This window comes from Triticum dicoccoides, chromosome 5A, assembly GCF_002162155.2.
Source record: "Triticum dicoccoides isolate Atlit2015 ecotype Zavitan chromosome 5A, WEW_v2.0, whole genome shotgun sequence".
NCBI lineage: Eukaryota > Viridiplantae > Streptophyta > Magnoliopsida > Poales > Poaceae > Triticum > Triticum dicoccoides.
Genome location: NC_041388.1, coordinates 385,986,176 through 386,000,253, shown reverse-complemented (window position 1 = coordinate 386,000,253; position 14,078 = coordinate 385,986,176). Strand labels below are relative to the sequence as shown.

General features: G+C 46.8%; 2 protein-coding genes and 1 long non-coding RNA gene across 3 annotated transcripts in view; 2 read left to right on the top strand and 1 right to left on the bottom strand.

The window, feature by feature from the left end:
- LOC119301700 overlaps positions 1-1,847 on the top strand; it is a 2,343-nt gene extending 496 nt beyond the window's left edge. The window contains exon 2 of the long non-coding RNA XR_005147153.1: positions 1,273-1,847. This is a non-coding gene — a long non-coding RNA (uncharacterized LOC119301700). The remainder of the gene's footprint in view (positions 1-1,272) is intronic.
- A 2,115-nt stretch (positions 1,848-3,962) lies between these two features.
- On the top strand, positions 3,963-5,916 carry LOC119301698 (ubiquitin-NEDD8-like protein RUB1). Its single transcript, XM_037578688.1, has 3 exons — positions 3,963-4,193; positions 5,161-5,420; positions 5,590-5,916. Exons 1-3 carry the CDS (start codon positions 4,101-4,103, stop codon positions 5,696-5,698), a joined length of 462 nt encoding a protein of 153 aa, XP_037434585.1. The 5' UTR covers positions 3,963-4,100; the 3' UTR covers positions 5,699-5,916.
- A 299-nt stretch (positions 5,917-6,215) lies between these two features.
- On the bottom strand, positions 6,216-12,026 carry LOC119301696 (BTB/POZ domain-containing protein NPY1-like). Its single transcript, XM_037578686.1, has 4 exons — positions 11,417-12,026; positions 9,223-9,292; positions 7,196-8,362; positions 6,216-6,972 (listed from the first exon to the last, which is right to left on the bottom strand). Exons 1-4 carry the CDS (start codon positions 11,476-11,478, stop codon positions 6,358-6,360), a joined length of 1,914 nt encoding a protein of 637 aa, XP_037434583.1. The 5' UTR covers positions 11,479-12,026; the 3' UTR covers positions 6,216-6,357.
- Between the last annotated feature and the right edge of the window lie 2,052 nt (positions 12,027-14,078).

The window sequence follows — 14,078 nt, the reverse complement described above, 5'->3', positions numbered from 1 at the left end:
GGTGAATAGGATGATTGTTGTGCAACGTGGGGTAGGAAATGGAATTTTCGGCGCAGTCCCCTTGCCGGATTTCTACATAACCGAGCGTGTGTATCTGGATTTACCATGCGCAAATCGCATGAGGCCGTATACGGGAGTTTGTGACGGTAGAGTACTGAGGCTTCTTGACATTGTCAAGTAGTCAAATTCAGAGGCATATATTATCTACAAATGCTTGAAGCGCATGCTTAATCCGTAACCCTGTCGGAAGATGCTCATTGCCAGCTTTCACTTCTCCAACTCGAGGGTGATGCACAATACCGCAAGCAAAGCTGTGCAATAACTTACTGCCTGAGCTAGGCTGCCTAGACATTTGCTGTAGATCCTTCAAATTTGAGGATGGTTAAAGTTATACGGTCTTAATATAGCAGGCCGCCCTCTTTTACAAAAGGGTTGTCTATGCAAAATTGCCAATCATGGAACACAAGGATCTGTTGTTTCCCTTGATTTTGATTGCAAATCATGGAATTACAAAAGGCTCCATTTGGATTGGTTTGTTACCTCAACATCCCGAATGGTGTTGACAACACTGTTAGGGTACATAGCCAATTTTGATTGGATAGGATATCTATTTCGCTGTTGGCCCTTTTCTCTCCTGCAACTATTGTAGCTGTGTTCTTCTTCTGAGACTCCTGTTATTGCCACAAGGAGCTAGTATGTTGCTATTATGTTCCATTGTCTGGATACTGTATACGCTGCAAGTGATCATACAAAATTGTGCTGGCATACACTACTTGGCTTTCGAATTGGCTGAATTCTGAACTTGTTGAAATTGGTGGTCCCACTATGCACCACATAATCTGATACTGGTACTTTGTTGCCTTCTAAGAGCCGGGTAATGAAAATTGTGGTGTCTTCTAAAAATTACACTACTAGGTTCAGGGTTCAAAAACATCCATGGTTCAGATTCCGTGATGCTGTTGATTTCCATTATCTGAATACTGTTTACACTGAACATGATCATACAAAAGTTCACTAGCAGGTGGTACTACTTAGCTTTCAAATTGGGTATGTTCTGAACATGTTGAAACAAGTAATCCCAGCACATAAATGAATTATGTGTAGGCTTTTCAAAATCCAGGTAACGAAAACTGTGTATCTTCTAAAAATACTAGCAGGTGCAGTGTTCTAAAGCCTCTGTGATTCATCCCTGAACAATCAAGCTGTTGGTCTTGCTGCCCCGTTTTGTTTTGACATTTGACACTGATGTGGTACCATTACGATTAATTTCAGAGGAGATGGGGAACAGTGCATCTGCGACAACCGTCGCCCCAACTGCAGAAGAAAAAACCGGGCAAGCTCCAGCGCCTGACACGAAGCCGAAGAAGAAGATATGCTGCGCCTGCCCCGACACAAAGAGGCTGAGGGACGAGTGCATCGTGGAGCATGGCGAGGATGCGTGCGGGAAGTGGATCGAAGCCCATCGCCTATGCTTGAGAGCCGAAGGGTTCAACGTCTGATACGTTTAAGAGCGTCGCACTTCTGAACGACGAACAATGTCGGTTAACAGTTTGATCGCTGGGCATTCCAGTTTGCGGGGAGGGGTGTTCTCCCCCCTAATAGGCATTCAGCGCCACAGATGATATATGGAATTTTGTTATAAATGGTACCGTGTTGGGCTTTCTCCAAACGGTGTCATTGTTTGGAGACATTCTTGTTTCTTCTTGTCTGCTGGTTGGGCTGGATTTTTCACTGAACTAGATGATACCCCGCACGTTGTTGCGGAAACATTTGCAATACATTTCGATGATATGTGATTTCTATGGAACGTGAATAGTGATACTATGAAAACTAAAATTGCAAATCCATATGCTTTATTGTGTTTGATTAATGTATTGTAAAATATCTAATATATGTTTGCATGTTGAGGTGGATATTTCCATGTGCATGAATGCATGTTGTGGTAGGCCTTTTGCCATGCATGTTGCTTGATGATGTGACATGCTTACATGTTGAGAGAAATATGTTAGTGGGGGCTAGCTATTTAGATATAGAAGATTATCGTGCTAGCATAGTAATGCTGCTTACGGTCCGCCGTTTGTAATTCTGTTGCCGGCGCCTGTTGCCTGTTGCCTCCTTTGGCTGAACGGAGCAGCACCACACGGTGTTGTGGAATATGTGCTCGTAACGTGTGGATGGGTTGTGCACGCCGTCAGCTTTTTATTTCTGGCGGCGGGGGCTGCGTGGGATGTAAGCAGATGCTGAACTTTGAGTAGACGAGTTTACCTGCGACGCTGCCGACGCAGCCCGTTGGTTCGCGAACGCTACCACGCGAACTGATTCGTTTGTGCGTGCGCCCCTGGGTTTTGTGTGCACGGGTATGCCAGTAACTTCTTTCCCGGAAGAGTTGGCAGGAAAGAAAAAAATGCGAACCAACTTGGGCCTCTTTGATTCACATTTTTTTTTCGGTGAAATTCTTGATCTGTTCATAATCGAATCACGACATTTTAGATATCACAAGAGATATAACAAAAAAATACAACCAAATATGTGGACCATCTAAGGAGGAATACAAGCACTGAAGTGAGTCGAAGGTGCGCCACCATCATCGTCCTCCCTCACTATAGTTGGGCAAACTTTATGGTACTAAACGGTTGGGAAATCGTCGTGCGAAAATCTCACAGGACCAGTGCCCCAGAGCAGCAATCATTGTCGATGAAGACCAACACCGACCAAATCTCGTGAAACCACATAGACACTCCTCCACACGCCCTCCGACAAGGCTAGACGTATCATTGAGACGAGGATCAAACTTGAAAGACATTATTTCTACTAAAGGGCATCGCCGCAACCACACGACCTTAACCAAGACGCTAAACCTAATAAAAGCGAGAGTGGGGTCCCTCCGCCAGTGAGAGCCCGAGGTCCTCCACACCTCCACTGCCCAAAGGCATCGAAGGTGGAGAGGCCCGACGGAGACACTAGTGGGAGGAGGAGGAAACCTAATTGTCTAGGAGTCTTTTTGTGGTGAGCAAAATTAGGGTGACATGCCAACTTGAATCCTATAAGATTAGCAAACTATAAAAATTTAGACTGGAGAGTGTTTAATATCACACGAAAAACAAATGATGGTGAAAAAATGATCTGCGCGGGATATAAATTTTCCTCTAAGATAGCGTGCAAATTAGTCCTTTGAATGTTTTTCCAAGGATTCTAATCCTACAAATCAAACACTATATATAGAGAAAATTATAAGGATACACATCCTATCCTATAAAAATTCTGCTCCCTCCATTACGTAACGTATGGCATATTTTGTTTTCTGAAAGTCAAACATGTCTTTTTCTTGCAGATAGTCTACATTTGACAAAGTTTATACTCCCTCCATTGCTAAATATAAATCTTTTCAAATATTTCAATATAGACTACATACGAAGCAAAACGAGTGAATCTACACTCTAAAATATTTCTTGTAGATAGTCTACATTTGACAAAGTTTATACTCCCTCCATTGCTAAATATAAGTCTTTTTAAATATTCCAATATGGACTACATACGAAGCAAAATGAGTGAACCTACACTCTAAAATATGTCTATATACATCCATATGTAGTTTATATTGAAATCTCTAAAAGACTTGTATTTAGAAACGGAGTGAGTACTTCATGGGATATAAAGTATAGACATCTAAAATACAAAAAAAAAAGAGTACACTTCATGATAAATCTAATAACAGTGGTTTTTGTACTGTGAGTATTGATTTTTTTTAATTCATCAAACAAACTTTCAAAAAACAAAATATAATTCTTTTAGGGTGTAAATATAAATTATATTGTGGAACGGAGCGAGTATAAAAAATGTATTTTTTTAATCAAAAGGAGGCGTCGGGTCGGGCCCGACTGGAACAGGAACACCCACCGGCCCGCGGGTTCCCGACGCCAACGCCGCCACCCCTCCCCCAATAAATCCAGCCGGACCCGAGCCGCAGAGACACCCACCCCACCCGAGGAGAAAAGAAAGGATTTTCGTTTCGTTTTCGTCCGCTTCCGCCCCCGCTCCGTCGTCCTCACGCGACCAGCAGCTTGACTCCCTCCCGCACCGCACGCACGAGCAGCAGGAAGATGCAGATCTTCGTCAAGACCCTCACGGGGAAGACCATCACCCTCGAGGTCGAGAGCAGCGACACCGTCGACAACGTCAAGGCCAAAATCCAGGTGCGCTGCCGCCGCCGCCCCCTTCCTAATCCTTTCTAGGTCTACCCGCTGATTGGTCCGGTTTGATTTTGCTGAGGCGATGCGTCCGGTAAATCGTTGGTGTGCCGCTCCTATCCCGCCCGGGGGCCATCTGGTTCTGCCCTAGTTCTTTAGACGGCGTGCTGTTTCTGCGCATGTTTGTTAGGATTTCAGCTTGCGCTGCGTTTATTCGGGCAGGCACTCGGAGTTGTGTTCAGGTTTCCTGGCAGGGATGTTATCGGGCGAAGTTCGGATTGCCCGAATCAGGGCAAGCATGCCGGGACGTTTTTAGCAAACTCTGTAGGGTTTCTTTTGCGGGGCTGCGCCTAAAGTTGTATGCAAGGGTTCACCCCTTTCTTCTGTCAAATTAGATTAAACAAATCCCTTTTGGTATGCAAAATTAGAACAATTAAGGTAGTTCCTCTTTGTGAAGCTGAGACTGTAGTTGTATACAAAGTCTATCATTGTGTTGTATAGTGGGTATCTGATTCAGTAACAAATTACAAAAAGGAATACAGTACATTCTTTGTTGTGACACATGGATATCTCACTTGATATCTTGTGCTGGTGCTGCTCCTTGTGATAGGGTAGAATATATCCAAGAATGCCTTTATTTTGTTCCCCAAGAAAATGATGAGATCACTGCCTTTATGCGTTTCATTCTTGTAGTTCCTATTAATCTGTTACAAATCACACATCCATCCTTTATGCTTTTCACTGTTGTATAATTGTTGTAGTGAAGGTACCTATGCTCTTTTTCAAATCACGCATCCATTCTTCGTCATGTCTGTCACAGCTGTGACCAGAATCCAGAAAATAATTCTGCACTGCGAACTTTGCTTTCTTCACTTGGCATTGTATCAAGATAGCTACTGCATTGGTCAAGTGGCAGGCTATATCCTACCTCAAGCACTTGTGGAAACTCACGCTATTTTGTGCACTGTCACAGGACAAGGAAGGGATTCCTCCGGACCAGCAGCGTTTGATATTTGCTGGCAAGCAGTTGGAGGATGGACGCACGCTTGCTGACTACAACATTCAGAAGGAGTCGACTCTTCACTTGGTCCTCAGGCTCAGGGGCGGCACGATGATCAAGGTCAAGACTCTCACTGGGAAGGAGATCGAAATCGACATTGAGCCCACCGACACGATTGACAGGATCAAGGAGCGCGTTGAGGAGAAAGAAGGCATTCCTCCTGTGCAGCAAAGGTAATAACAAAGCCTGATATTACTCTTCTTTCGATCTTTCTACGTGCATTATATTCTGCTCAAATGAACTCTCTCTGTTCCTCATATCTGTAACAACGGCGGGGGACACTTTGTAGTATCTAGTATTTGGATGGCCCAGACTAACGGTGTAATTATTTTCTGCTTGCAGGCTGATTTACGCTGGTAAGCAGCTTGCAGATGACAAGACTGCCAAGGACTACAACATCGAAGGTGGCTCGGTCCTCCATCTTGTCCTTGCTCTGAGGGGTGGTTACTAGTTAAGCTGTAATGGAAACACTTGCCTCCTGAGAGAAGTGACCATTGGTGGCATGGAACCTGTGTTGGTGTTGCAAAGAGATAATAACAAACTAGCTTTGCTTAGTGGGAGGGGCTGTCTTCCATGTTATCTGCCTATATGATTTGACAAAACTAGTCGCAACTTTATCCGCCTCTGTTATTAGCTCTGCTGCGTAGTAAGATCCATATATCACCTGAATTTTGATTGTGTTTCGCCACTCTTTCCTGAATTCAAGTTTGATGTAGGGCTAAATGCAGAAAGATTGATCGGAAAATATAACAATATTCATGTGAGGCTGGTTCCCGAATCCTGAAAACATTCTGCTCTGGACACAAGAACGAGTGTTCGCACATACCCTTTTAACTTTTTCTTCATAAACATTTCAGAGAAGAACCAACCATACTAGATCTTTCCTCTAGTTAAGATACACTGGCGAGCTACGGGCCTCTGACTTAGATAACCATACAGAGAGCAGCATGTTGAGCTGCTTACAGTCCTCCCAAACATATTTTCTCTTCATTGACCAGAGCAGGGAGCAAACAAAAATGATGAGCATCAGCTGATAACTTCTCTTTCCTGTACAAACCTAACCCAAAGCTAAACTAAAACAAGAGGGGGGACAAGGAGTAAAAAGAGCCCCTATGAAACAGAATACCTTCTGTTCCTAAGAGGGGGGAGAGGAGAGGGCTCCACTTCCGTGGGCTTCGCCGTCGATGGCGGGCTCTGTGAGCTGCCGGACGTCTCTGAACCCTTGCCGTTCTCTGCATGCCCCTTGCTGCTCCACAGCTTGTCGAATATCCTCCTCGACCGCGACTGCAGCAGGAGGCCTCCAAGTTGGTCCTTGAAGCTGTTCCTGCCAACAACTTGATCTTTGAAGCTGTTTCTGCCAACAACTTGATCCTTGAAGCTGCTTCTGCCTCCCCTGAGCTCGACGTGCCGGTCCTCGCCCTCTCCTCTTGCGCTTAGGCTTGTCACTTGCTTATCCAGCTTGTTTGGGTGCCTCGGTATCCGCCTTTCGCAGTGCTCGCTTTGTTCCTGCACAGGCTTTGCACAAGCATGCTCTCCGCCGTCAGTTGGGGCTGGTACACTGCTTGAACCCGCCCTCAGCTGCTGGAAGAAGAGGACCTGCACCACCACCCGGAGAGGCAGGCGGTCGTTTTGTGTGGCATGCACGCATGCATCTGTCGAAAGCTTCTTGACATCTATCAGGCTGCAGATCTTCTTTTTGTCTGCTTTGTTTATGTCTGGATGTTCCTGGTTAGAAGAAGCAAATGATCAGGTGTGGTTATGGTCTTATAAAAGGTGAGATAGCAAACAGGCGATTTATCAAGTCTGCTTCCATGCTTAACCAAAGACTAGTATAACTATGGTTAAGATTTGTATAAGATTATTAGGATCAAGTTTCCATTCAGTATAGCAGAAAGTACTGACAGCAACCATTGAGCAAATTTAGGTTCATCAAGTGCATTGAACATACCTTGATATACGCATCAACCGCGTAGTACAAGCCGTCATGAACAGGTCTAGCTGCTTCTGGCACCGCCGTAGCTAGTTCTACAAAGGTGGAGAATTCAAGGTCTGGATCTGCAGCTACTTCAGATAGGTACCCATCAACCAACTCCCCTAGAGCCAAAGTGGATTCTTGCTCAAAGTTGAGCTCAATCATTTTCTCATCAGATTTCTCGACGAAATCGCCATTGTGAGACAATGCTGTTCTTGCAACAAATCTCTGAACAAGATTATGGACCAACCGAACATCATGCATGCCCTCACTGGGCGAAGCAGCAGGCAACAAGAGATCCTTCACCGAAGCTTTGTGCAGCTGGAAACTGATCCTTCTCATGAGCTCCTCCTTCACATGATCCCCAGACCCAACTAATATAGCAACTTTCAAGAGCTTCAGGAGAAACCTGCAAGAGCAACCCGAGCTCTTATCTGACGGCAGCAACCATATTATGGTCTCCACCAAGCATTGGTTCCTTCTCATGTAATCATCAGCGACCAGAGCGTCGTAAGAGTCTGGCAGCCACCTAACTGCATAGGCTTTGAGGGCTTCTCCTATCAAGTCAGGTGACATCCTCCCCTTGGATTTGATAGCAACCATAACTCTCTTGTAGAGATCAACATCCAATTCACACAAGTCCTCAACCCACCAGTCCTTGGGAGCTACCGAAGTTTTTCCTGCCGGCTCAATTATTTCAGTGCAGGCTACTCCTTTCTTATTATAACTGTATGACCAGGATACATTTGCAGGATCTACAGAGGTCTTCGAAGCAATGGCGTCGATACATCTACCGACAACCTTCAGCTCCTCAGACCAAGGTAACAGTGCCTTCGTGCTCTGGAGAACAATGATCGAGTCTTTCCAGCTCCGGAGGATGCTGGAGTTTATAAAGACCTCGATTTTGAATATCAAGTTCCCTTTGTCCATATCTTCGGTCATTCCAAGGAACTCTGCTGCACATCTTGCTGCAACAACATTGTGGGGACTGAGGGTGACAACCATCCCATAGCAGAATTTTGCACATATTTCAAACCCTTTTGCTTCCCCGGGTAAATCATCTATGTGGATGTCATCTGTCCCTTTCTCAGTAGCCTTAAGGACTAGCTTCTGAAGTTTGCTGCTCTTGGACAGAAGGGGAAACTGCATACAACAATCAACACAGACATAAATTTTCAGTCATGATTGGTAATCAGATATTGCTCTGCATATGAGTTATCACCAGCTAGAAAATAAATCATTTACATAATGCAGCACTGGTGATTATAACACTCAAGTAACAAAATGCCAAGCACTTGATGAAAATGATTAAGCTTGTATCTATGCAAATGCTATCAGGGTATTCTTTCCTTCAGCAGTGTTTTGAGTTGAATTATTGTCATGGGAGTCTGAAGCAACCCTAAAATTTAGGCAAGTTTTAAATAGCTAACTGATACCCTGGTAAAACTAAAGTTTACCAGCACCAATATTAAGTACTGAAGTGTTCCATGCAGGTAGGTTTTACTTGATTCAACACAATTTGACAACACAAATCACTTTCTTTACTTTAAGCTACAAGCAGACCTTGTTAAGAAAAAAAAACGGCATAGGGTTGCTACAAGGTGTTGTTAGGCTGAAGAATGGTAACATAAATGCAATGGATGATTCTTCGATTTGTTTGGTTAGATTGCTGAAGGCAGTCTATTAAGCATCAAAAATATTTTAAGGTGGTGTTGATAATCAGCTTGGCAGTGAAAATAATTTGTGTGTGAAACAGTACCCAGTAGATTGGAAAGAGACAGCCCAACAACAATCAGACGTGAAGCATAAATGTTGATGATGTTACTACTCTTGATGGCATGACAAAGAGACCCCGACAGTTGAACATTCTGTGTCTGAAGAACTACGTACTCCAGGACGTAACACATATCTACTTCCACCACCCTTGCCGTTATTTGTAGAAGCAAATATAAATGCTTAGTGTTGACTTCAGCAAAAATTGCTGAAAATACTAGCACACTGACCTTGTGCAAGTAGAATTTGACTTCACCAATATGCACAATAACATCCGTTGCAAGGTCAGAGACCACCAATCTGCGCATATGAACAAACTTGTAAGCATATCATATTGCGAAACAGAACACACAAACACTCTTTGGTAACCATGGTAACGCTAAAAAAACATTACAGAGATTTAGTTTTATACAGGTAGTTCTTGTACCCGCCTAACGCTCCTACAAAGCTTTCACCCCCGAAATCACGCATACCAATTGTGGAGAAGCTCAGGAAAATGTCAAAACTATCAGAATGAAACAAACATCTGAGATTATGTTAACAGTCTCCCGCAAAAAAACAACATATCGACCGTCACCCGCAGACCATTGACTAGTCGCTCTCTCGAAACACATGACAACAGCGTAGACATGAAGCTTATCCTAAGCTGTAAAGACCTCCACTACATCTACAACACACCAATAATGGAGGAAAAACATGCAGTGGCAGTTAAACTAGACTGTGTATGCGGCTCGCTTTCCAGTTATTCCAGTTCAGCAAAGGGAAGAAGCAGGGCACTAGGGGTCTGGAGTTGGTGAACAGGACACGTATGCATGCCATCGGCTGGCCACTAATCATTAGTTCATTACTAATTAACAAGGTCCAGAAATCCCACAGGCTCAACTTGAGCTTGACACCATCCCTTTCCAATGTTTCTTCATCTAGTTAACTGGCTACAAAAGTACCTTGCCAAGAAGATACATATGTCAGGCTCAAGCTCTGCTTTGTGCTGCTTTGTGCTTTAAACCCATTTCTTTTTTACCACCAGCACTTGGCATTCAGAGAAAAGAATGCTGGATTGCTTGGAGAGACCATCAACTTGCAGTGGATTCTTTAGATTAACCGGAGGCAAAGTGAGGCCTGATCAATGATTAGTGAGATGGGGAGATGACAATTGTTTTCTTCCTTCCTTGACAATAACTTAACCCTGGCCAACTTTAACCAAGTTGCCATGCCAAGACGAACAGCAGGGCGTAGTGGCATCTGCATTAGATTAATACTGGCGCTCAGCGCATTGCCCCTAGCACTCAGATCTATTCCGCACTAGCAAAGAGGGGAGAAAACAAGTGCTACAACATGTTTGGATTTAAAAGACAAAAGGAAGTCAATCATTCTTTTGGGCGAGCAAATGATGCAGAGCAATCTACATGAGGGTGAAAGGCACTGACGGACGCCGGGAAAAAGATGCAAGAACATTTCAAGTAAGTAAATGAGACCCAACCAAAGGATGAATGAACTACAGTATACATTACAAGAAGAGTGTTTTTCGTTGTTGTTTTTTAATCAGAGGACTGCTCATCGCTGTGAACTGAACCGTATAAGAGGCTAGGGGGGAGGATGGCGACAATGGGACGGACACGAACAACTAATCCCGAGAGAAACAAGGAATGCCAGCTCGAGGGATCAGTTGGAGAAACTCCGTTCTGCTACTGGTATCATAGTGCTAGATCCAGTTGGGAGAAGCGTAGAGAGACACACATGGAGGAAGCATAAACAAAAGAAGGCGGGCAGAGGGGACAGGACAAGGCAGAAACTGGTAGAGATAGATAGATAGAAACGGCGCACACAGCCTAGCACTCCGCACTTCCCAAGAACCAATAGTCAACTCACGCCGTGGCTCGAAATGAAACAGCCGTACTTTTGGAGCAAAACTGTTTTTTATGGCGCATTAGCAATCGGACAGGGGGTGAGTAACCAAGATCCAAGCGCAATGCCAGGCCCAAAACATAAACTGGTACAGGAGGAAGAGGCGCAAGCATGACAGTCGGAGTAAGAAGGTGGTGATGCGATAAGAGCGGTTCCCGAACGGCCGCCATTCTATAAGCTCTGCTGTTCCAAAGGGACGCACGGCATGAATACGCTTGCAAGAATCTCACCGGGAGCACTAACAGAAGGAAGGGAGAAGACGAAGGTGTCTGTGGCAAGAATCTTGCGGCGAAACGCGCCTAGCTACGTGTAGAGCAAGAGGGGGAGGACATGGACGAGAGGAGATTCTGCTCCGCCGCCATGAACCGGAGAAGCGGCGGCGGCGCGAGCAAGAAACGTAAGACAGCAGACAGCGCAGGGGAAGGGAAAACCCGCCCACGGTTTGAGCGGGAAGGAAGCAACGGTAGAGATGGACAGGAGGATGAGAGAGGAAGGAAAGACGGAAAGAGGGTGACTGACCTGACGTCGGCGCCGCCGGACTGGAAGGCGTCCGGCTTGGAGCCCAGCTTCATGAACTTCATCTTCTCCCTCGCTCCCTCTCCGGCAGCCTCTAGCTCCCTCGCACCCTCGCAGAAGAAGTCACTGTCTGTCCGTCTGACGCTCACTCAGGCGGCCCGGTGCTTTCTTCTTCCCATGCACTTTCCTTCCCACCCCGGGACGGCGCGAGAGAGAGGCAGCGGGAAGCAGAGCACGGACGAAAAAACCACCCAGCAGTACGCAACGGCAGCAGGGGAAGAGAGTCGTAGCAAGAGAGAGGCGCGGCTGGGTTGGGTTGGTGTGGGGGAGGCTTGAACGCAGCAGCAGCAATTAAAGAAGGGGATATGGAGGGAGGGAGGGAGGAGGCGGCAAATGATGGTGATGGCGTGGCGTGTGAGCCATGGAAGGGGTGGTGCTGGTATTATTAACTCCTCGGCCGCTGCTCTGCTCTCTGCGCTCTGCCTGCTCTCCGCGGCTGCCAAAGCCGCCTCCTCTCCTGCTCGCTCCGCCCGTCGCAATGTCAATGGCTCAACGTGGTGTGGTGTGGGCAGGACGCAGTAGCAGCAGTATCTCCCTCTCGCTCTCTCTAGCCTTTTCCTCTGCGTCTGCTCCTCTTTTCCTTCGCCTCAACGCACTGGCAATATGTTAAAAACTCGCCCCCGGCGGCTGCTGCTGCTGCTGCTGCTGCATGAAAACCACACGGCGATGATACTTTTTGGGTTAGGAAAAGGGCGTGGTATTTCTTCCACTGTTTGATCGTATAATATGCTCCCAGGATTAGCTAGCCGGGCTAATTATCCGTTTAGTCTTTTGATGCCCGAGGGTGCGGCAGAACTTTACAGGGAAACGGGTGGGGTGGCGCGCTCCTGCCCCTGCCCCTGCCCCTGCCCCTGCCCCTGCCTGTCTTGCGCGAGCGCGAGTGCGAGTGCGAGAGGAGCGCCTGCGTGCCTCTGCGCCTGTGTGGTGGAGAGAAAGGTGCAACAAACAATCTATCTGCGCGCAGCGTTTAACAGCAGCAGCAGCAGCAGCGCGGCACAGGTCGCTTTCTGTGTGCGGCGCGCGCCAGCTTCACAGGCGGACACATGCCCAGTAATAACGATGTGCAGCAGTGCTCTGGCCTGGTAGTGGTAGAGTAGAGCAGATCCGTCCCCTGTTGTGTTGTAGGAGTATGTACTACTGCCTCCGCCCGGAATCAAAACCGACGTATGTGGTAGATGTATTGAGCGTCAACTAATTTCGGATGAAGAAAGTACTCGGTCAAACGCAGCGCAGTCGTTCCATTCTCACCTTTTGAACGGCGGTGAAGCTGGACTTTTGCTTGGACGAGAAGCACCGGGTCAGGTCAGTTGCGTCGTCCGCGAGCAAATAAAAACTTTTGAAAAACGCAGCGCAGGATCATCTGCCCGTATCGGAACAACAATAAGTTAATCGACCAGCAAAAGGTGGCAGCGCCATCCATCCATCCGTAGCCCTCGGTTTGTCACGCATTCCCACCGGCGCACCGCGCACCACGCTCGCTCGGCCGCCACCTTTCCACGCCCCGCCCGCCGTCGGCCGGCCGGCCGGCGCGCACGCCACGTCCCAGCGCGGCAAATACGCTCATGCGCTTTCCATCTCTCCGGCGCGCCGGTACGTGTCCGCGCGTCCTCCGCCCCATGTGCCCCGCCGGCGTTCTTTAGTTAAATACGGCGGTCCAATGAGCGAGCGCAGGATGATGCTCTCCGTCGGCCGGCGCCCATGGGTGGCGTACGCAGCGGCTGTTTATGTATTTGGGCTGGGGGTGCGCATGCGGGCGCGCGCGGGCTGAGGGTGTCAGGTCGATCGCGGGGCGGGGGAGAGAATCTCGTTCAAACGACGACGGGGGCGGTTAACTTTGTGGCTAAACAAATCACCACCCTGCCGGCTTTGCCAAAGTCACCGCGCTTTGATGCTCGTTCGTTACTTTGTGGACCGGTGGAAGTAAAGGACCCGGGTGGAAAGGCCTATGTCTTTCTTGAGTTTTTTTTTTGAGAATCATCTTTCTTGAGTGAATTTATTAGGTGCATGGTCGGTTTATATGTGTTTGGTTGAGACATTTTTGCCCTTTCTCTTTTTTTTGGCAAAAAGAAAAAGAGCAAATCAATAATAAAAGTTCATCCTTGTAACAAAAACTACATCAAGATTCCAAGACCGCCGAAAAACCACACCTACCGCCAGACCGAGTCGCTATCGCCACTCCATACCGGAGCCCTTTAGTTTTGCATAATGTGCGTATACAAATAGAGTTTGTAGTTGTATCCTACTGAAATGAACACATGTGGTACATGTGTTTTTCTCTCTTCTAAGAAAATAAAAAAAGGCTCCCAGTATTTAGGGTTTCCCCACCTCCCATCGGCACCGTCGCCGATCTGCCTCATCTCCTGTGTGCTGGAATTTAGTCTATTTTGGACAGCCCAATAACTATTTCAGAAATTCCTAATAAATCCTAGAGGCCCAATTAGCCCATTTGTGCAAGGCAAGGGATACTACTAAAGTTTAGTCCCACATTGCTAGTTTAGTGGGAGTTGGACCTCCTTATAAAGGAGGTTCTTTTCCCACTTGTACGAGCATGAAAACAAGAGGGATATCCATGCGCGCTCCTCCTCCGCCGCCCGCCACGCCTCGT